We start from the raw sequence: 24,283 nt of genomic DNA, 5'->3' as shown, positions 1-24,283 counted from the left end.
CTTTTGTGTGTGTGTGTGGATATGCCAATATATCTACATATATTATAAAAATTCAAAACTAATTAAAGACTACAGCAAGGAAGCACTATTTTATCGTAGGCTTATTTCCCTGTAAGTTAATACTTCAAATCCAAAAGCCAAATAGTAGCTTAAACAGAAACATTTTGTTTTTGGATTACAGGTATTAATATTAATGCATAGATACATAGATTAGGATGGGATTCCTTGCAGAGTGTTTTAGAATGCTTATTGTTTCCAGCGTCATCTCATTTGATCTACAGTTTTTGTTTCCAAGAACCCACCATTATAGCTTTTATAAAGTTCAGATACTTAGCTTCAGTATGACTATCTTCAGTTTGCAGAAGGGAAATCAGAAAGCAGCTTGCCTGGGATCACATCATAGTTAATGATGAAGACAGAGCCAGAATCGGGGTTCCTGTCCTCTAATCCAATGCTCTTTCCACATGTAATACATACCACCAGCAAATGGAAAGCACTAAGTTTCAACTTACTGTATCAACTATATGGCATGCTGTGAGAGGAACAACAACAATCATATGCTTGAATCATGTATGAGAAGAAGGTTATTTAATTGTTTTCTCTTACTTGTGATAATTATCAACATTCTCATATTAATTTTAGCAGATAAAAAATACAATTCAAAACCTACATTTTCACAAATGGACTTTCTACAAACTGGCAACTGAGATCTTTCAAAATTCAGAGAAAATATTTAAAACAAAGTTATGTGTTGATATTGAATTAGAATAATATGGTATTGATTTTTTTTTTGGATTGATTTTTAAAAGCATTTTCACCAATTGAAAAGAAGAGGATCTATTTTAATAACATGTCTAAATTCTTCCCTATCCAACCTCATTTCAACTTTCTCTTTATTTGAACAATGTGATTTTCCAGTTTGTATCTGGCTGCCTATTCATAAACGCACAATGGACTCTGGTCATAAAACGCCTCATTATTACATACACTAATACATACCATGCATTAAACAAGATTCAGTTATGGATTACAACTACAGTGAAAACTTAATAAGTCAGTCTATAAATCAGAGGTTAATCTAGTTCTCTTGAGACAATACTGTTTAAAAGATGACCCATGGAATACCAATAGTCTAAGAGATACAGTAGTCAAAATCTATCTACATAAAGACAAATAATATATCATATATTGACATGCTTACAGAAGATAGTTTTATTCTATGTTTTTTCTAATTACTGGTTGTAATACACTAGGGGAAGTCATAAAATCAATTTAATAAGTGGCAAGCAGTACTTTTGTGAAAATAGAAGAGAATGGAGTGGAATGAAATATTGGGTTGGCCAAAAAGTGTGTTTGGGTTTTTCCATATCATCTTAGGGAAAAAGCCAAACAAACCTTTTTGGCCAACCCAATACAACAAAATAGAACAACAGACAGTATCAATTGTGCATTATACACAAAATAGACTAAGTATCCTTTGTGAAGGATACTGAAACTTGTTTCAGATGCATGTGCAGGTATTGTATGTGTTTACTGGGTCATGTATTTCTTAGAAAAAAAATGTATTTCTTACTATAGATATGGTCCATATTAATGAAATCCTTGCCTTAAGAGAATTCCATCCCAAGGCAGAGAAAGAACCTTTGGGCAACCAATGTTCTTGAAAAGCTTTGAGAAAATAAGTAGAAGGGTGTAGATTTTACCCTGGTTCTCTAAGAATATGGAACTGAATCAGAAGGTCAAGAAATATTGGAAGAATTGTGCCTAACTTACTATGTTAAAATCTAAATGTATTTGGGTCTCATAGAACTCTGAGCTGTCAGGATTCTAGCTCCCACATAGATGACCAGCAAGAAGTAAGGACTTAGTCTGGATTCATCAGTGACAGAGAGGGAACATGTTTTATGGGGATATTACTACAGAATAAGTCTCCCAATTGACAACTTTATTTCACATGGTTTAAAAAGTTCTTCTGGAGCCAATTTAGAAGCTCTAAACTTGAGGATAAGTCACATCCTGAAGTGTCAAGATGTCTTTGCGAGAGAATGAGCTGGGTCCAATCCTTTTGTTAATTCTTTGTGGTATGTAAGTAAATATATATCCCGCAATCACCACCAACACCCCCCCCCCAAAAAAACAAACAAAAAAATAATTAGCCAGGAATCTCTGGATAAAACTTGGAAATAGGAAAAGTCTTCTTGCCAACCTTCCCTTTGGTTGTCTTCTTTTAACTCTGCTTTCTCCTGCTCCTGATTATATTATATATAATATTACTATATTATATTATATAGTCCTCCTACAACCTTTCTCCTAAGGATTTTCTTTCATCTAGTCTTCTACTAGTTTTCAACTAAATGAATTGCTATCCTCAGTTAAATGATAAGCTGCTAAAGATGTAAGATATTTCCTGTCCCAGGGATATGCATAGATTAACAAATATCTAAAAATAGAATTTTTGGTACCTCAACAAGCAATAGAAGAGATAACTGGGGTGGGGATTTCACTGTCTTGCACAGATGTCTATACCATTCATTCATTAGCTTAGCTCTTTAATGATTAATGTTTTTGTTCAAGATTGTATTTGGATCAGTATGTACTTATTAAAAGAGATATGCTTTATTGTTACTGTCTAGAAATTCAAGCAGCTTCTTGCCTGGCGTGCTCATTCATTAGAAATTGTTCAAATAATCTATGTAGAAGAGAAACAAGTGGTACTTACTGCCTCCATCGATGGCTCAGTAAGGTATGGACCTTCATATTGTAAATTCAGGTTGTATGAGGTAAAGGATTTTAAGCTAAACTTTGAGCATATACCATAAGTGGAATCTTGATTAACTGACTAAAACAAATAAAAGGTGGCACCAAAGAGCTTTGAGAAGGTAGTCACTAATTTGTAATTTTCCACACTCAAGAAAATGAGATGCCATGCTCATCGACACTAAAAGGTATACTTTCAATACAAGTGTTCTTGTAGACTTATTTCAAATCATTAAGCAATATGGGTAGCTCAGAGAGATAGACCCAAGCCCAGGGAAGACTACAGGATACACAGGATGAGAAGTCATTACAAAATATAGGAAAGAACAACTAATGCTGAGAAAAGTGAATGTGAAGTAATTGTTTCAATGAAAATGTAATTGACATTAAAAGTCTACTTGTTTTTGTGGTTCTTTTCTTCCTTGGTTGATCCTCTTACTTCAGAGGGGTGAGCACAGTGCTGCAATTGGAGCAAACAGAGATGATTTACTAGGACTGTAATCAATTATATTCTCTAGAAAGCCTCCCCTTAGGATCAGCTTTTTTGAAAACTGAGGTTTTAAATAATATTATATTAGTTTCAGATATACAACAGAATGATTCAATATATGTATATATTGTAAAAGGATCACCTTAATAAGTCAACACTTGTCACCATACATAGTAATAAATTTTTTTTTTCCTTCTAATGAGGACTTTAGAGATCTACTACTTCAGAACTAATAACTATAGTGGCCATGCTCTACCAAGCCTACTTGTTTTTAATTGCCTAGTGATGCTAAGTATACATATATAAAATGCTAAAAACACATACATGTATATATATATAAACACACACATAAAGAGAAAAGAAGTTTCATGACCATTCTTGAGACAAATTGCTACATATAATTCAAACCATATTTCAAAAAGATACATGCAAGCCAGTGTTCACTGTAGCACTATTCACAATAGGCAGGACATGGAAGCAACCTAAATGTCCACTGACAAATAAAGAAGATGTAGTACACATTTACAATAGACTATTACTCAGCCATTAAAGAGAATGAAATAATGCCTTTTGCAGCAGTATGGATGGACCTAAAGATTACCATACTAAGTAAAGTCGCACATAGAAAGACAAATACCATATGATATCACTTAAATGCAGAATCTTAAAAAAAAAATGATACAGATGAGCTTATTCACAAAACAGAAACAGACTCACATCTTAGAGGATGAATTTTTGGTTACCAGGGAGATGGGATAAATTGGGAATTTGCCATTGACATGTACATACTGCTCTACTCAAAATAGATAACCAACAAGGACCTAGTACACAGCACAAGGAACTAGGCCCAATACTCTGTAATAACCTGGGGAAAGAATTTGGAAAAGAATATATACATGTACATGTATAACGGAATCACTCTGTTTTATACTGAAACCAACACAACTTTTTAAATCAACTATACTTCAATATAAAATGAAAGTTTAAAAAATTACATTAAAAATCATGATAATGAATTGGCCTCTTAAGGGCATAAAAGTAGGTTAGATCAAGGGAGATAAAGAGGTTTCAAAGTGTTTTCAAGAGTTTAAACATAAGGAAGATGAAAAGGAAGAAGTATTTTATGTTGTGTGAATGACCGTGGTCTGAAATTCAGAAGACCCTAGCCAGCTATATGAGCTTGCGCCTGGTGATTCAGACAAGGACAAGACCATACAGCATGTAGCAGACACTGTTCAGGATTTGGATCTTCATCTTGAAATAAATAGCCACCAAAAAATATTAAGTGAGTGAGTAACATAATTAGTAGAGTTTATATATAGCTCAGACGGGAAAGAATCTGCCTGCAATGCAAGAGCCCTGGGCTGGATCCCTGGATTGGGAAGATCCCCTGGAGAAGGGAATGGCTATCCACTCCAGTATTCTTGCCTGGAGAATTCCATGGGCAGAGGAGTTGAGCGACTAACACTCATTTAATTTGAGATATGTTTTAAAAATAATAATGTGTGAGGTATGGATTTTGGAGCAGCAAAATTGGGAGCACAAAGACCAGTTAAATGTCACTGGTGAATACAGTGGTGTGAACTCAGGGAGTGGTAACAGTGCTAGGAATAAATATTTTGGATTTGAGAACTATCTAGGAGGCAAAATCCAGAAGACATAAACTTTAACTGAAAGAGAAGGTAACACATGTATACCTGTGGCGGATTCATTTTGATATTTGGCAAAACTAATACAATTATGTAAAGTTTAAAAATAAAATTAAAAAAATAAATTAATTAATTAAAAAAAAAAAGAGAAGGTAAGAGATAGATGTCAAATGATTCCAGGCATTGTAAAAGTAGATGAATATTAGTGTCATTCATTGAGAAAAGAAGCACTAAAAAAGGAGAACATTTGAAATATGGAAAGATGAAAATCTTTCAGAAATACCAAGTTCAAGATGAATATTTAGGATAAGATGTTATTTGAGGGCAAACAGAGCTGCTTTCTCTGTCAAAGAGATCTGTTGTTTTATTCATAGGAAAAATGAACTGACATGAAAATTGCATTTAATTATTATAGATGTTTTCCAAAACTCCGTCCCTTGAGTCTCTGCTCCAGCTTATTTTTAGTTGTCATCATAAGTGTTAATTGGGCATTATGATACACATACACACACACACACACTCTCCACACGTTACATGTGTGCACACCTCTATCATTTATAAGCTTTTCCTGCTCAAACCAGTTATCTATGGCATGGAGAAATTACTTTTACAATTCCTTCAAGTGAAGCTATCCCTAAATACTCAGTTCAAAAAACCTAGCTCTATTAACAGCTACCTCAGAATACAGTTCTTTTCACAAATAAGTCTTTCTGCTAATACTCACTGCCACTTCCTAAGTGTAAGTGAAAGTCGCTCGGTTGTCTCTGACTCTTTGCGACCCCATGGACTGTATGTAGCCCCTCAGGCTCATCTCTCCATGGTCCAGGCAAGCATACTGGAGGAGGTTGCCATGCCCTTCTCCAGGGGATCTTCCCAACCCAGGGTTTGAACCCAGGTCTCCCACACTGCAGGCAGATTCTTTATCAACTGAGCCACCAGGGAAGCATTTAACACTCTAAATCTTGTTTGTCAAAAATATTGATTTTATCATAGGAAAAAGCATAATAAAGGCTTAGCTTTGGGACAGAGGCTAGAGAGGGGTAAAGATCCAAATCTATATCTGACTCCTAGAAAATCAGGCTGAGAGATGGGGTTAGTCATTTGGGAACACTGCACATGAAGCAGGAAACACCAGAAAACAAGACCAAAAATTACTTCAGTCCTTGCCTCCAGCAGAATGAATTTAGAGTCATGCTGAAGCCAGTCCCTCACCCCTCTAACTTCTGTGTTGAGAGGGCTTGTCGATTTCACTTTGGTCAAGTCTCTGGAAAGTCCATAAAAACATCTATGTAGCACTGGGGAATTAAAGTATGAAAGGAAGGGTACATTTCCAGGCCACTGTCAGGTGTGAGGACCCCTGATTGGATTCCTCTGTTTTACCTCCTCCTCAGTGCCTACCTCTTCAAACTGGGATACCACCTAGACTTTGTAGAATCTACTCTTAATCCATTTAGATTATTCTCCTCTTGGGTCATTGAGGTAGGCACATTATGATTGTTTCCATCACTTGCTATTTTGAGCTTGAAATCAAGACATAAATGGAAGATCTGTTGGACATTATTTTATTTGTGTCTTATTTCCATAAGACATAGGGCACATACTCTTGCTAATGACATTCTGTATGACTTTAAACCATGTGGGTTATTTATAAGGACCTCTTGGAGTGAAATAATGCATATGTATAAAGAATCACTTCTTTTGCCACCTTATTCCAGAACTCAGTTGTAAAAAATAGTATGGCGTTTCCATAATAGTAGAAAATGTGGATGGCAGTTGAAATGATTTTGGTAAGAGTGAAACCGTTAGTAGATGTCTCCTCCCATAAGTTCTGTTGATGCTGATACAGAAATTAGACAGCTGAGATATGGCCCATTCTACAGCCTAATTCAACAGACGAGTCAATATAAGTTGAATGAGCACTACTATTTTGGGAAAAATCCATTTCTAGTCTTCTGGGTTTAATAAGTGGTTATCATAAGTATAGATTTAAAATTACATTTCCAAAATTGTTGTAGATTAGAATTCCAACTGGTAAAAATGTTTATGTTATGATTAGCTCCACATATTTAATAGGTAGAGTTCTGGACTCGAGTTTAAAATCCCTGCTGGGCCAAGAAAAATCTACATAAATGACCCAAACAGAGTAACTTCCACTGAATTCCAGTTACTTTCTTCTCTCTGCCTTTGCCTTTCCCCAGGCTCTGGCATGCCCTCAACGGTCATTACTGTGGATATTTTGGACAGCGCAGGACCTTCGAACTATCACAGACAAGTGATTTTATTTTGCCTTGTGATGTTACTGAATATCCCATAGAAATAAAAGAAGAAAGCAAATTCACAGAGAAGAAGCTAACATATGAATATCCTCTGGTATTTGACCGGCAAAGGTAAGAGCATTTGGGATTCTTTAGGTGAGCAGATGAAATTAAACTATATGATATTGTCATACTGTGCTGAACATGGAGAACTCAAAGATGAAAAGCCCAGAACTTTTCAGTAATTTTGCAACTGAGGGAAAGGGAGAAACAAGTAAACAAAAGCTATAATTTGGTATAATAGTACCTCTAAGAACACGAGTTCTTAAAATAATCACAGAAGGGCAGACAGGATTTAGTTGAACAAAGATCAAGGAGGCAACTGCCTAAGCACACACACTAAATAGTGAAAGACCATGTTATAGTCTTTCAAGGCTTGGAGTCCAGGGAGCAAGTAGTGAGGATGTAATATCTTGCATGATATAAAGCAAGAAAAGTCTATAGGGGCCAAAGCACAATAAGACTTTTAAGGCCCAACATAAGGATTTTTAACTACAGAAATCACTATGATACAATACATAAGGGGAAGAGGAGGTCTGAAGAAAAAGATGGTGAATTTGGTTTTGGACAGGTTTAAGTCTGAGATGTTTGTGGGACTTCCAAGTGGAGATATTTAATGAGCAGACAGATCTGTCTGGAGCTCCCCAAGAGGTCAGACCTAGAGGTAAAGGTTTTGGTGTCATCAGCATGGTAGTATTTTCAATCTGGGTAAGTCACTCAGGTCCGGTATACAGAGTGAGCAGAAACAGAAAACTGAGGAAGAAATCAAGAAATGGCCTGTAAAGAGCAGTCCAAAGAAGAGAAGCCAGTGAAAAACATTAAGAAGGAATAGCCAATAGGTTGAAAGGAAAGCCAGAAACAAAGGGTGCGATGGAAATCAAGGGACGAGAGAGGAAGAAAAGTGAGAGGACATGTTTGTAGAATGCGGCGGTGAAATCACATCAGACAACAGAAAAGTAAACAGTGGATCCAGCATGTCTGTCAGCTGAAAGGTCACTAATGATTCTAAGTTTCAAAGAGTGATGGGTAAAAATTGCATTGTCATGGTTGAGAAATAAATGGGAGATGTGAGGTGATGACCGCATAGGTTACTTTGCTAGGAAGTCAAATAGCTGTAGGACTGAAGAAGAGTTTGTTTCATGAGTTTGCTTGTTTGTGAGGGAGACTTGAGCATGCTTATAGGCAGAGGGGATGGAGAACAGTCCCCAGTAAAGAATAAAATACTGGTGAAAAGTTGTTTTATGCTTTTGCAAAGCTCAGTCCTGGTTTTGACTGTGGCTGAATATTTGTCATAATGGAAGTGACTAGTGTTCATCTGAGCTTTCAACATCAGCAAAGCCCAGCCCTAAATGGTAGATGTCTAAATGTCTAGCCCTCACAGAACTAGAATACCTAGACTGGTAATATCCAGCAGATCACTCCAGTATTCTTGGCCTTCTCTGATAGCTCAGCTGATAAAGAATCTGCCTGCAGCGCAGGAGACCTGGGTTCAATCCCCTGGTTGGAAAGATCCCCTGGAGAAGGGAACGGCTACCCACTCCAGTATTCTGGCCTGGAGAATTCCTAGACTATCCATGGGGTCACAAAGAGTCGGACACGACTGAGCGACTTTCACTCACTCATTCACTCATTTCACTCACTCACTCACTCATTCACTCACTCAGAACTGGAATATCTGACAAGATGAGTCCAAAGTGGAAAGAATCAGAGAGGACTGTCTAAGATAGAGTCTTTCAGGGAAATCTTGAGTAAGTCAAGGCTGGGGAGACACAACGCCATCATCTAGTCCAAAAGTCGGTAGAACAGTTGTAAACAGGAACTGAAGCTAAGACTCATAAGCCACACGGAACTTGGTTCAAAACAGAAACAGTTGGGGAACAATTAATGAGGGTTCCAAATGATTGCCAAACCACACTGAAGTATTCAAGGCTTGTCTTAGCTGGGCAGTAAGGAGCACTGGGGAAGACATCTGGCTAAAATGTAAGAAGTGTGACAGTAGAGCCAAGATTCATCAGGATGTGGCAAAGTTCACCAGGCAAAGTTGATGAGTCTCCTTGAGTAATTGCTGAGTCTTAAGAATCCATGTATCTTAGTACTTAAAACACTATATTCTGATTTGTTAATATGCATCTTATTTACTATTCTCTTGAGTTCCTTGAAGACTAGGAGCATGTTTTATGTATCTTTATATATCCAATTCTTAGTTCAGTGCTTAGCACATAGTAGGCACTCAAAAGATACTGTGGAACAAATAATGATTAATGGAGAACTTTCAAGCAGAGGCAACAGATATAAATGATAGATACAAAGTATGAAACAGTATGATATATTTGGGATATGTTAAAGTAGGATATATGTTTACATTTAGAAGACATATGTTTACATTTTTAATACTTAGTTATGACTTTTAAAATATATACATAAGTAAGTTTTAAATATAATGGAAGTTTGGCCTGAGTCATTTGAAAAAAAATCAAATATTAGTTTTATACCAGAGATTTCTGTTTTTGTTTTTTTCCCCCCCAATGGCTATTAATGAAGTTAACTTCATGGAATGTTGAGATTTAGTAGAAATCTTGGTGATTTCTTTGGAGGGAACTCTGGGAAGTGAAATAAGAGTTAAGTGCAAAGGTCACATCATTAGGGCTGGTGCCATGGGAGCCAGAGAATTTGGAGGCCCAGACAAAGGACATGATGAATACTTGTTGAGTAGGCATAGGTATGTCCTTAGCCATGTTTTTAATATGTGTGTGTTTCTTTATATGCAGATGGCAAAAAATGAGCTCGATGTCTTTGCTCTTCAAACGTACACCTCCTAAGGCCTTTGAAGTGGAACATGATTTTAAGTTTTTCAAGTCTCTTTCTTCTCCTAAGGTAGCTTTAAAAAACAACAAAAAAAATCACTTTGCTTTTGTTTTTCTGAATTTAATATGTCCAGTGTATTAGTTTCCTATTGCTGCTGTTACATGTCAATAGGAACTTGGTGGTTTAAACCATACAAGTTAGTTATTTCACAGTTCTGTAGAAGTCTGATTTGCGTCTCACTGGTGTCAACAGAGTTGTGCCTCCTTCCGGAGCCTCTAGGCAGAATCTCATATTCCCTAGTTTGTGGTTCTCTTCCTTCACCTTCAAAGCCAGAAAATCCTATTCTTCTGTAATCTCATCTCTCTGAACAGTTGGAAATGTTCTCTGCTTTTAAAAATTCCTGTGGCTAGATTGGGCCCACTTGGATGATCCATCTCAAGTTTCTTAATGTTAGCCACATCTGCAAAGTCCCTTTTGCCAAATTAAGCAATATATTCACAGATTTGGGGTGGGAGGAATAGTGTGTGAATATCATTGGTTGCCATTATTCTGCCTATCACAGATAGAAAAACTTCTCTTTGCGCAGAATAGGAGAGAAATGTACATTGCGATTTATTCTATTTCAATTTCTAAAACTTCTAAAAAATGAATATAGCCTCTGAGCCTTTAGGCTAAGGTCTAAATGCTTTCAAGATGTGGTGCTGGAGAAGACTCTTGAGAGTCCCTTGGACTGCAAGGAGATCAAACCAGTTAATCCTAAAGGAAATCAACCCTGAATATTCATTGGAAGGACTGATGCTAAAGCTACCTGATGCAGAGTCAACTCATTGGAAAAGACCTGATGCTGGGAAAGATTGAAGGCAAAAGGAGAAGAGGGTGTCAGAAGATGAGCTGGTTAGATAGCATCACCAACTTGATGGACATGAATTTGAGCAAACTCTGGGAGATGGTAAAGGACAGGGTAGCCTGGCATGCTGCAGTCCATGTGGTCACAAAGTGTAGGACACAACTTAGAGACTGAACATCATCACCACCAACAATTGGCATTAATTAATTAAAATGGATTTCTTCAAGATCTTGCACAATACAAACCAAATTTACCTCTGATTAAAACTTATCTTCCATTTCTAACCTATAGTTGTCTGACCCTCTATGCTGATGCTGCTAAGTCACTTTAGTCGTGTCCGACTCTGTGCGACCCCATAGATGGCAGCCCACCAGGCTCCCCATCCCTGGGATTCTCCAGGCAAGAACACTGGAGTGGGTTGCCATTTCCTTTTCCAATCTGACTCTCTATAAATCAGACTAATTGTTTTTTCCTGAATATCTCTCTCAGTCTCCAGTCTGTACAGTCCACCTGGGCTTCCCCTGCCATATCCATCATCTCTCTCTGTCAAAGTCCATCCTACTTTGCCACTGACAAAGTATTAGTATCCAGTATAGGAAAAAATCAATAATCAGAAAAGATGATCCAGTTTAAAAAATGGTCAAATACTTGGGTACCTCACAAAAGAAAAAAAAAATAAGTAACTGAAAAGATGCTCAACCTCATTAGTAATCATGGAAACACACACCACTAATATTATAAGGTAGAATTTTATACACACCAGATTGGCAAATATCAAAGAGTCTGACAATTGGTGTGCATTTAGAACAATCAGAACACTAATCTGCTGGTGGAAGTAGTGTAAATTGCTAGAATCACTTTGGAAAATTATATGACAGGCATTATCTAGTAAACTGAAAATAGGCATACTCTACTAAGTATCAACAGAAATTCCTAAACATGTGTTTAGGAGGCAGGAACAAGACAGCTCATAGCAGTACTATTTGTAACAGAAAAAATCTGAAAGCAGCCTAAATGCTCATCAATAGTATAACTGGTAACTAAATTATGGCCTATTTATAAATTAAAATACTACGGAGCAGTAAAAATAAATGAACTCGAATAACACTTCCCTACACGGATGGATGTTTGAAACATACTACTGAATAAGGCAAGTTGTGCATAAGAATATATACATAGTCATTTCATTTTGATAAAAATAGAGGAAAGGCAAAAGTAAACAAAATACTGTTTTGGCAAAAAGTTATATAAAAGGTAAAATTATATAAACAAAAGCAAGAGAGTTAAGAACACAACATTCAGATGGTCATTACGTTCGAGAGATGAAAAGGACTGGGCATAGGACACTGACAACCTCGAGTTGAGGGCATTGTTCCAATTTGTAAAACAGAATATGTCATTTTTCACAGCATCAACTTCATGTTTAATAAGTATTTAACACTTTCCAAATGAAACCATTTTATAAACCCTCACTTTCTGTCCAAAGGGAACTTGGATAGCTTCACCCAGAAGACAGGGTGACAGGCAAGAAAGAGACTGGCTGTGGAATGAAACAGACTTCAGTTTAATCTTAGGTGTCATTTTATCTAATAACTAATAATCTAATCTCTCAAAGAGTTTTTTTGAGGATTAAATGAGAAAATGTATATGAGGTACATTGTAGGCATTCAATAAATGTTAATTCCACTTTCCCCAAAGGCCCCAATCTCTCTCTGCCTTGTGTCTCATAACAGGTTCATTTACCATGTTCTACACTGAAGTAGAACTATTGGTATACTGACTCTTACTTCTCCCCTCCACCAATAAATCATAAGCTCTTTATGGGCAAAGATACATGTATAGCATGTAACAAATGCTTGATCGCGTTGAACAGCACAACCTAAAAATAAAGATTGATATTCACATTTAATATTCTTTTCCAACTTGAAGTGGTAACTGTTAAAGTAATTTAACTGAAATGTTAAATAAATTTGGGGAAGTCTTTAGAAAGGTTTTAAAGCTCTTGAAACAAATGAATGCACTCAATGTTATAAGGCTTGGCCTCTTCTTACCACATCTTTATCTTCTCAGTTGGTTGGTAAAATAACAAAGGTTTAATGCTTGATATAAAAATACATTTCAAGTAGGAATCTGATTTCTACTAACAATTTTATTTTCCCCATTCCTTTTCATTCACAATTGTGTAATATTTGTTCACTTCTTTTCATTTCTTTTTGACATATTGTTATTAGTAATAATAATACAATAGATTTAAATCTTACATTTGAGTAGCATCTTACTATATACGTTTTGTTCTCATAAGTTGTCAACAGGGAAAGAATTTGCTTAAGATCATGCAAATAATAAGTGGAAGAGTCAGAATTTGATTCCAGGAATTTTGCCACTGATATAATGTGCCCTTTTCATTAAACATTCACTCCTCTCTTTGCAGATTCGAAAACATGCCTTGGAAGGTTTCATGACTGAAAACAGAGAGGCAGGGATTGTTTTTGGTTCTCTGCCCATATACAGGGTGAGTTGGAGGTATCTAGGACTAGAGTGATTCCAGAACAATTAGGGAATCTGGCATCTCATTCCTGACCCTGAGCAAGCAATCACACGAACCAAGCAGAAAGATGATTCCATAAACATGCTGCATCCAAAACCAGAGAAATCTTTGGGTTTCTGTGTCAGTGGCTTTGATCATTTTCTGTCATTCCACATTGAACAATACTACAGAAAAGTATTTCAGACCTTACCCTGGCTCTTCATCACCTATAGGATAAAACTAAATGCCTTTAGCCTGGCATCTCATGATCTGACCTCCACCTGAACTGTATAACCCCATTTTCCACCATATTCTCCCATGTACCCTACACTCCAGTGTGCTAACTTACCATTCCTTAAGCATCACTGTTCCTCATTCTACTGTGATTTTGCCTGTGCTGCTCCTCTGCCAATAACTCATCCACCCCTTGTTTCCCTCCAAATCCCTACTTCTTCAAGTCTCCAACCCAGATAACCTCTGTTGTTTAATTAACCAAGAATAATAAACCAAAGACAAAACATTGCACCCTAATTTTAACTTATAATATTGTTTTATAAAATGGTACTTCTCTTTCCCAAGACCATGTTGATAACTTCCTACAGGTATTAAACAGTTAAGCTATAGATGCTGCTAAGGGGAAAGTATCAGAATTAATAGTGGACTCCTGGGATGGTGGGTATGTTTTAAAGCAGTTGGACCTTCTCACTTCCTATCCCCCACCCCTGAATTCATAATACAAAATTTATCACCTTAAGTATGTCTTATTCTTTATTTATGGCTCCTAGGTACCAAGCCCCACTAGTCTAAGATTCCTTCCACTAATTGGTTCAGAAGCACAAAGGGAATCTTCAGATGGCATTCATGGAAAGAAGAAGGGAGGCCATGTTCAACATGAAAAAGTGAGTTAGTACTTAGAAATCCACAGTGTATACCATTTTGGTTTGGATTATTTCTTATTTCTGGGCCTAAAATTATCTCAGGTCTGACTCTGTCTACAAATATTCCAGGATGCATATGTTTTAGCTCAGTGAGAAGGAAAACATAAATTTCCAGGACAGACAGAAAAATCAAGCAGGATCTCTGAGCCTGGGCAAATTAACATCCTAGAGTTAATTTCAAACTTAGGTTCACTGACTAATTTTAAAAGCCAGGCAGTATGGCATGACATATCTGATGGCTGTGTAGCCATCCTTACTTTCTAATATTATTGTACCTGCAGGATGGAGCCAAGATAACAGTAAGTTTCTGGCTCACCAGCCAAGTCAAGGAGAATCTTTTCCATGTATCAGTAGGAAAACTAACAGAAAACTTTATAGCTAACATGGTATTTTTATAAATGATTCTTTGATTTTCACAAAGATCACAAAGAAAATATTATACACTCATCTTAGAACTGGGGGAAAAAAAGGAACCAAAAGGGTGATTAAAATGACTTACCAAAGATCATATAAAATTAAGTCATAACCTGAAGTCAACTTTTTACTCCAAATATCATGCTCAATCTCTTAAAATAAACAGCCTAAAAAACTAAAACCTTAAAACTGCTCTATTAGTTCTAGGAAGTATGTATGAGCCTAATTTAAACTATGGCCATGTATCTAGTTATTCAAATTGATCAAATATTAAGAGGAAGATCTAACAAATAGTAATTTTAATTTTAATTTTTTGACCACAACACACGGCATGTAGGATTTCTTAGTTATCCAATCAGGGATCAAAACCAAGCCCTCTGCAATGGAAGCACAGAGAGCTAACAACTGGATCACCAGGGAATTCTATTTTCATTTTTTAATTTATAGTTTATATTGGAGTATAGTTGATTTATCAATACAATGTTATATTAGGTTCAGGTGTACAACAAAGTGATTAGGTTACCTATATACACATTTCTAGTCTTTTTCACATTCTTTTGCCATATAGATTATTCCAGCATCTTAACTAGTCTCCTCTGTGCTATACAGTAGGTCTTTGTTGATTATTTTCTATATAATAGTATGTATATGTTAATCCCAGGGACTCCTAGGTGGCACTAGTGGTAAAGGATCCGCTTGCCAATGCAGGAGACGCAAGAGACACGGGTTTGATTCCTGTGTCAGGAAGATGCCCTGGAGAAGGAAATGGCAACCCACTCCAATATTCTTGTCTGGCAAATTCCCTGGACAGAAGAACTTGGTGGGCTGCTGTCCAATGAGTCACAGTCGGACATGACTAAGCACACAACATATGTTAATCCCAACCTGTTAAATCTCTCCCCTCAACCTTTCCCATTTGGTAACCATAAGGTTCTTTTCTAAGTCGGTGAGTCTGTTTCTGTTTTGTAAATAAGTGCATTTGTATAATTTTTTAGATTTCACATATAAATAATATCGTATCTGTCTTTGCCTGAATTACTTCACTGTGATAATCTCTAGATCCATCCATGATGCAACAAGTGGCATCATTTTGTTCTTTTTTATGGCTGTTCCATTGTATATATGGACATTTAGGTTGCTTCCATGTCATAGCTAAACAGTGCTGTAAACTGTGCTGCAATGAACACTGGGGTTCATGTATAATTTTGGCCCATGTTTTTTCTCTGGATATATGTTGTGGAGTGGGATTGCTGGATGATATGGTAGTTCTACTTTTAGTTTTTAAAGGAACTTTTACACCGTTCTCCATTGTGACTGTACCAATTTATATTCAAATCAATAGTGTAGGAGGGTCCCCACCTCTCTACACCCTCTACCTACAAGCAATAAGGGAGTACTTATTGCTTGTAGACTTTTTGATGATGGTCATTCTGACTGGTGTGAGCTGGTGTCTTGTAGTTTTGACTTGCATTTCTCTAATAATTTGTGATATTGAGAAACTTTCATGTGCCTCTTGGTTATCTGTCTGTATTCATTGGAGAAATATCTATTTAGGTCTTCTGCCTATTTTTTAATTGTTTTTTTTTTTTGATACGGATAAATACAAACAGCTGTTTGTAAATCTTGGAGATTAATCGCTTGTCGATTACATTGTTTGTAAATATTTTCTCCCATTCTGTGGGTCATTTTATTGTTTTGTTTATAGTTTCCTTTGGTGTGCAAAAGCTTTTGAGTTTAAGTCTAATTTGCTTACATTTGTTTTTATTTCCATTGCTCTAGGAGATGGACTGAAAAAGATATTGCTGTGGTTTAGGTCAAAGTCTGTTTTGCCTATATTTTCCTCTAAGAGTTTTATAGTATCTGGATTTACATTTAGGCCTTTAGTCCATTTTGAGTTTATTTTTGGCTAGGACTTCCAAAACTACGCTGAATAAAAGTGGCAAGAGTAGGCAAATTTCTCTTGTTCCTGATCATAGAGGAAATGGTTTCACCTCTTCATTATTGAGTATGATGTTAGTTGTGGGTTTGTCATATATGTTTTTTATTATATTAATATAGGTTCCCTGTATGCCCCCTTTCTAGAGAGTTTTTAATCATAAATGGGTGTCGAATTTTGTCAAAACCTTTTTCTGGATCTATTAAGATCATATAGTTTTTATTTTTCAACTTGTTGATGTGGTGTATCACACCAATTGATTTGTGGATACCAAACAATCCTTGCATCCCTGGAATGAATCTACTCTGTGGTGTATGGTCCTATTAATGTATTGTTGGATTTTGTTTGCTAGTATTTTGTTGAGGATTTTTGCATCTATATTCATCAATGATACTAGCCTCTAATTGTCCTTCCTTGTGGTAACTTGGTCTGGTTTTGGTAATCAAGGTGATGTTGGTCTCATAGACTGAGTTTGAGACTGTTCTTTCCTCTGTGATTTTTTTTTTTTTTTTGATAGTTTCAGAAGGATAGGTGTTAACTCTTCTCTAAATATTTGATAGAATTTGCCTGTGAAGTCATCTGGTCCTGGACATTTTTTGGGAGTTTTAAAAACACAGTTGCAATTTTAGTACTTCTGATTGGTCTGTTCATATTTTCTATTTCTTCCTGGGTCAGTCTAGGGAGGTTGTACCTTTCTAAGAATTTGTCCATTTCTTCTAGCTTGTCCATTTCACTGGCATAAATTTCTGGCAGTAGTCTCTTATGATCCTTTTTATTTCTGTGTTGTTTCTTATCTCCTTGTTCATTTCAAATTTTATTGATTTGAGCCTTTTTTTTTTTTTTTTACTTGTAAGAGAAGTAAGCCTTTATTTTCTCATTTTCTTGATGAGTCTGGCTAAAGCTTTATTGATTTTATTTATCTTTTCAAAGAACCAGGCTTTAGTTTCATTGATCCTTTCTATTGTTTTCTTCATCTCTATTTCATTTATTTCTGCTCTGATCTTTATGCTTTCTTTCCTTCTAATAATTTTGGGTTTGATTGTTCTTCTTTAGTCACTTTAGGTATAAGGTTAGGTTATTTAACATTTTTCTTGTTTCCTGAGGTACGCTTTTATTGCTCTAAACGTCCTTCTTAGAATTCCTATTGCTATATCCCATTGGTTTTGGATCATCATGATTTCATTTGTCTCCAAATATATTTTAGATTCTTCTTTGATTTCTTCAGTGATCCACTGGTTGTTCGGTTGCAAATCAGCTAGCCTCCACAGGTTTTTATTGTCTTTTTTTTTCTTATAGTGATCTATCCAGGAGAAAATTCCATGTGCAACTGAATATGTATTCTGCTGCTTTTGGATGGAATGCTATATAAATATTGATTGAGTCCATCTGGTCTAATGTGTCATTTAAGGGCTGTGTTTCCTTATTGATTTTGTTTCTGGATTATCCATCAATGGATGAAAGCTGGTGTTAAAGTCCTCCACTATTATGTGTTACTGCTGATTTCTCCTTTTATGGCTTGCCTTCTCCTTTTATGTTAGCCTTGCCTCATATATTGAGGTGCTCCAATATATATGGGAGCACATATATTTACAATTGTTATGTGTTCTTCCTGGATTGATCCCGTGATCATTATGTAGTGTCTCTCTTTGTCTCTTTCAAAACTCTCTATTTTAAAGTCTATTTTAACTAATACAAGTATTATTAATCTAGCTTCTAGAGAATTTTACTTGCATGCAGTATCTGTTTCCATCCCCTTACTTTCAGTATGTATGTTTCCCTAGATCTAGTGTGGATCTCTTGTAGAATGCATATTTATGGGTTTTATTTTCATATCCATCCAGCCAGTCTAAGTCTTTAGACTGTTGCAGCATTTAATCATCTTATGTAAGGTAATTCTCAAAATGTATGTTCTTATTGCCATTCTGTTCAGTTTTGAATTTGTTTTCATCTTTTTTTCTTCCCTTCCTCTTTTGTTCTCTTCTCTAATGATCGGATGGCTATGTTTAGTGTTGTTTTTTCTATTTTGTGTGTATATATCTATTGTATATTTTTTATTTACAGTTACCACAAAGTGTTGATATACAGTCCATATATAAACGATTAAGTTACTGTTCTCTTACATTTCAAATGCATTTCCAATATTCTGCATTTGTACTTGCCTATTATCATCATTGCTGTTTTATTTTTTTTGGATGTGCAGCATGTGGAAAACTAAGTTCCCTAACCGGGGACTGAACCTGCACCTCCTGCTTTGGAAGTGTGGATCTTAACCACCAGACTGCCAGGGAAGTCCCACAATTGCTAATTTTGGATATCATATTTGTAGTGGATGATTTCCTACCTTTACTGCATGTTTGCCTTTACTGGTGAGCTTTTCCATTTGCAATTTTCTTCTTTCTAGTTGTGGTCTTCTTCTCCACTGAGAGAAGTTCCTTTAGCACTTGTTTAAAGCTAGTTTGGTTTGGTGGTACTGAATTCTCTTAGTTTTTGCTTGGCTATAAACCTTTTCTCTTTTAAATCTGAACAAGAGCCTTGCTATATAGAAGTATTCTTGGTTGCAGTTTTTCCCTTTCACCACTTTAAATATATCATGTCACTCTCTTCTGTCTTACAGCTCACTTATCCATTTTTCTGTCTCCTTTATTCTGCTATTGATTCCTTCTGATGTATTTTGCATCACAGTTACTCTATTGTTCAACTTTGTTATTCTTTATATTCTTTTTCATCTGTGCTTCCATTCTTTTTCAAAATATAGAATGGTTTTTACTATCATCACATTGAATTCTTTTTTGGGTATACTGCCTATCTCCATTTCACTTTTTTGTTCCTTCATTCGGAATATATTCCTCTGCTATCTTTTTGCCTTTCTTTTTACTGTCTCCATTCTGCAGGCTGCAGGAATGTAGCTCCTCTTGCTTCTGGTGTTTGCCCCTGGTAGCTGAGTCTGGCCTAAGAGGTTTGTGCAGGGTTCCTGGTGGAAGGAACTGGTACCTATCCTCTGGCCAGTGGAACTAAGTTTTGTCCCTCTGGTGAGCCAGGTTGTATTGCAAATGAACCCCTCCTATCATCTCCTTGTCATTTTGATTGGTTCCAGTCTTTTTTGTTAATGGTTTTTCAGCAGTTAGTTGTGGTTTTGATGTTTTCATGAGAAGAGGTAAGCTCAAGTCCTTCTACTGTACCATCTTGTCTCCTCTCTGACAAATTTAGACATTTCTTAACCTAGACTTTTGAAATCAAATGAGTTTAACTTTTTATATGCATGTCTTCCAAAAATACCTAATTGAAAACTTTCTCATTTGTGGGATCATCACTTGACTTTATTTTTTTTTGTAAGTCAGTGGACTCTGATGATATTAATATAGAATATCTATACCTTACAAAAACCTAGGAAGCTTCTTTATGTTTTCTTTTAACTAACCTTTTACAGATCAGGCAACAAATCCCAAGAATGGATAATTGCAGAGTTAAGTAGTTTTAAAGCCTTTGCTCTTCTTCCATGCCCTGCTGCAGCCCCACCTCCTGTATTTTTTTAAACACATTTTTACCCTGGAGGCACACAGGAGAGTTAAACTACTATTTATTTAACTATCCTCTTTTAGTATATTATTTAACTATCCTCTTTTAGGAGGATTAAAACCTCTACAAAAGTTAGTGGCAAAACTTGACTCCGAAAAATTGTGCTCATCATATAATCCAGTTATTAATTGATCTGTCCATTATTTCTCAGGTACAACGAAGGAGAAGTCTGAAAAGAAATTTGGTCCCACAAGTAAACCTGGCTTCTTCTTTCTTCCCAGCCATCCCCAAGTGAAAAGAGAAAAATCAGAAGTGGCTGCTGTTATCTGAGCTATACATCAAAGGGCAAGGACTCAATTATATTCCAGTCTTTATTTCAGGATGAAAGTGAGGGTCTATCAATCAGATATTGTTATCCATCTCTGTATCCTCACGCCATCCTGTCTGTGGGGAAGATTACTCAGGGTGCTCAGATGACCTCATCTCTGAATATCAAGCAAGTAGCAAGCAGCCAGTTTGCCAATGTTTTTCCTTCATGGAAATCACTTACTGAATAGGCAATATTTCTCATTCACTCTCAGGAAAATGACACATAAAGAAAAAAGAAAATAAATAGCATAAAGTAGATTTAAAATAATACAGTTATCAATGACTAGCTTTCCACCTCTCCCTATTGTTCACCCTAATTTATAACCTGAATTATTATCAGAATGCTTGCAGCAGGAGGCAAATTACTTATGTGTCATGCTATGTGCAATCAACGAGAATTATTATTAAAAAAAGTGTCAATCAGGCCTCTAGCATTTGTCTTATTTATTTAGAGAAATGTTATATGGAAGAAAATGTTCAGAGTTTCTTAAAGTTAGAAGTTATTTGCAATTGGTCTATATTGACTCCAGATGTTAGAATTTCAATGGTTATCTGATGTTGCCAGGGTCCATCTTTTACTGATACCTATATTAACTGACAGAGAAGTCAATGGCACCCCACTCTAGTACTCTTGCCTGGAAAATCCCATGGATGGAGGAGCTTGGTAGGCTGCAGTCCATGGGGTCGCTAAGAGTCAGACACAACTAAGTGACTTCACTTTCACTTTTCACTTTCATGCACTGGAGAAGGAAATGGCAACCCACTCCAGTGTTCTTGACTGGAGAATCTCAGGGACGGGGGAGCCTGGTGGGCTGCCGTCTATGGGGCTGCACAGAGTCGGACATGACTGAATCGACTTAGCAGCAGCAGCATATTAATTGATTCTGGTATTTTGATCAAATGATTAATTACCATTGGGTACTCATGTAAAAAATAAAAGCATCTACATTTGATGAATAATAAATGAAATTTTAAATAAGTCAAATGAAGAAGGTATCAAGATTTAAAGCCTCAAGACTGGCTGAACCAGGTCTCTTTGGGAAAATATTTAGGGTTATAAGTAATAAAAGCATTCTGCTGTCAAGTATTAGTCTGTTTTCCACAAAGCACAAGGCCACATGGGAAGAAAAACCTATAGTCCCTGAGCATTTGATACTGCCTTTACACTCTAGGAAGGGTTTTATGGTTCTGAAAATCATAACAACTTTGGAAAACTAAACTAAGAAAACCTTTTATTATGTATCAGTTCAGTTCAGTCGCTCAGTCGTGTCCGACTCTTTGTGATCCCATGAATCGCAGCACACCAGGCCTCCCTGTCCATCACCAACTCCCGGAGTTCACTCAGACTCACGTCCATCGAGTCAGTGATGCCATCCAGCCATCTCATCCTCTGTCGTCCCCTTCTCCTCCTGCCCCCAATCCCTCCCAGCATCAGAGTCTTTTCCAATGAGTCGACTCTTCGCATGAGGTGGCCAAAGTACTGGAGTTTCAGCTTTAGCATCATTCCCTCCAAAGAAATCCCAGGGCTGATCTCCTTCAGAATGGACTGGTTGGATCTCCTTGCAGTCCAAGGGACTCTCAAGAGTCTTCTCCAACACCACAGTTCAAAAGCATCAATTCTTCAGTGCTCAGCTTTCTTCACAGTCCAACTCTCACATCCATATATAGGCATGTACTAACCATGGGAAGTCTAATTAACTTAACATCCATCCCCATAGGTAGTTACAATTCTTTGTGTGTTAAAAAAGTTTAAGAGGACTTTCACGCTTCCCTGGTAGCTCAGACAGTAAAGCATCTGCCTACAAGGTGGGTTCAACCCAGGATCGAACCCGGGTTGGGAAGATCCCCTGGAGAAGGAAATGGCAACCCACTCCAGTATTTTTGCCTGGAAAATCCCATGGACTGAGAATCCTGGTAGGCTACAGTCCACGGGGTCACAAAGAGTCGGACACGACTGAGGGACTTCACTTCATTTCACTTCAAGAGGACTTTCATGATCTACTCTCTGTGACCACATGGGGGAGCAGCTACAGTGCAGGTACCTGAGGGTTGCTGAGGAATTTTTTTTAAACGATCTACTCTCAGGAACTTTTTAGATATAAAACACAGAATCATTAACCACAATTACAGTGCTATATGTTACATCCTCGTGACATTTATTTTATAATTGGATGTCTACCTCTTAACTTCCTTCATCCATTTTGCCCCCAGAAGACTCCTTTTTAAAAAAAATTCTAAAAGTAAAGATGAAAATTCAAAGGACCTCATGAAAATGATTTCATTCCTGTCTTTAATCTCAGCTGTAAAAGAAGGTCATTTCATCCCCACAGATTTCCTAGAATAAAACAATATTGAATACCCTGCCATGCACTAAATCCCTTTAATGTGGCATTCAGGGCTCTAAATTAGCATCCCTCTTCTTTTTTGACTGAAGGATTCTCTCCGGCCTCTTTATACAGAAACATATAATTTCTTGACTCTCTTATGACTAAAAAAATATTTTGGAATTTTTGCACATTATGTAATATATGATTATATTTTAGTCAGCATACTGTTAAGAATGGCAGTATAATAATAATATTTAATGATATACAAAATATGTAGAAAAATTTTGTCTTTTTAATTTCCTTACTGATTTAAAATGCAGTATTTACATTACAATTCAGACATATGGGGAGAAAAAGGGTTTTAAGACAAGTTTATCCTGGTATGTAGATAAACACAAATCACAAAAACTAATCACAAAAGTCTTAAAAGAAAGGAGGCAAGAGGGTCAAGGGCTACTCTCATGACTCAGATGGTAAAGAATCTGCCTGCAATGCAGGAGACCCGGGTTCAGTCCCTGGGTTGGGAAGATCCCCTGGAGAAGGGAATGGCAACCCACTCCAGTATTCTTGTCTGCAGAATCACATGAACAGAAGAGCCTGGTGGGCTACATGGGGTAACAGAGTTGGACATGACTGAGCACCTTTCACTTTTTACTTTCAAGAGGGTCAACATTGATAAAAAGAGATTTGACAAGAGAAGCAGACTTGGGTGTAATATGCTTTGAAGACGGAAGGAGGTGCCACAAGTCAAAGAATGTAGGCTGCTGCTGAAACTAGAAAAGGCAACAAAACAGATTTCCCCTGGAGCTTCTAGAAGGAACATAGCCCTGTTAGATTCATTTCAGAAATATGGTCTCCAGAACTGTAAGATAACAAATGTGTATTATTCTAAACCATTGAGATTGTCATACTTTGTTACAGCAACAGAAAAAAAAAACAGAGAGAGATGGGGTTATAGTTAATTTCAATTTCAATCTCCCAGGCAAGGTCTAGGCATCATTTTTGTTGTTGTTGTTAATCTCCCTATGGGATTACTCCTCACTTGCGGTCAGAGTTTAAAAGTAGTAAACTAGGAGGGTGAAGGAGATGGTAAAATATTCTGACACCAAAGGAATGGCCTGTCATCACTAAGTAGCTCTACTAATACAGACAATTCAAGATTATAGAATAAGGGATATAACATTTTGATACAGGACCAAACAACAAAGAAATATTAACCAGGGCTGTTTCAGACTATGCACACTTCAGCAGAGTGTCCGAAGAATCTGTTGAAGCCAAGCTTGGACATATGCCATTTTTTATTAGTATTCACTTATATATCTTGTGTTTTGTTTGCTTTGTTGTTTTCTAAGTTTGTTTTTAGTCAAATTAATTATAAATTTTTTAAATGCAG

At 36.6% G+C, this 24,283-nt stretch overlaps 1 protein-coding gene across 1 annotated transcript in view; it reads left to right on the top strand.

Moving 5' to 3' along the window:
- Window positions 1–20,544, top strand: part of WDR64 (WD repeat domain 64) — a 120,105-nt gene extending 99,561 nt beyond the window's left edge. Inside the window, exons 23-28 of the mRNA XM_055582169.1 lie at window positions 2,634–2,743; window positions 7,095–7,283; window positions 9,980–10,085; window positions 13,295–13,375; window positions 14,176–14,289; window positions 20,406–20,544. Coding sequence (XP_055438144.1) covers window positions 2,634–2,743; window positions 7,095–7,283; window positions 9,980–10,085; window positions 13,295–13,375; window positions 14,176–14,289; window positions 20,406–20,489 — 684 coding nt within the window. The 3' untranslated portion in view covers window positions 20,490–20,544. The remainder of the gene's footprint in view (window positions 1–2,633; window positions 2,744–7,094; window positions 7,284–9,979; window positions 10,086–13,294; window positions 13,376–14,175; window positions 14,290–20,405) is intronic.
- Window positions 20,545–24,283: the final 3,739 nt, after the last annotated feature.

Source organism: Bubalus kerabau, chromosome 5, assembly GCF_029407905.1.
Source record: "Bubalus kerabau isolate K-KA32 ecotype Philippines breed swamp buffalo chromosome 5, PCC_UOA_SB_1v2, whole genome shotgun sequence".
NCBI classification, from domain to species: Eukaryota; Metazoa; Chordata; class Mammalia; order Artiodactyla; family Bovidae; genus Bubalus; species Bubalus kerabau.
This window is presented reverse-complemented; position numbering and strand designations above follow the sequence as displayed.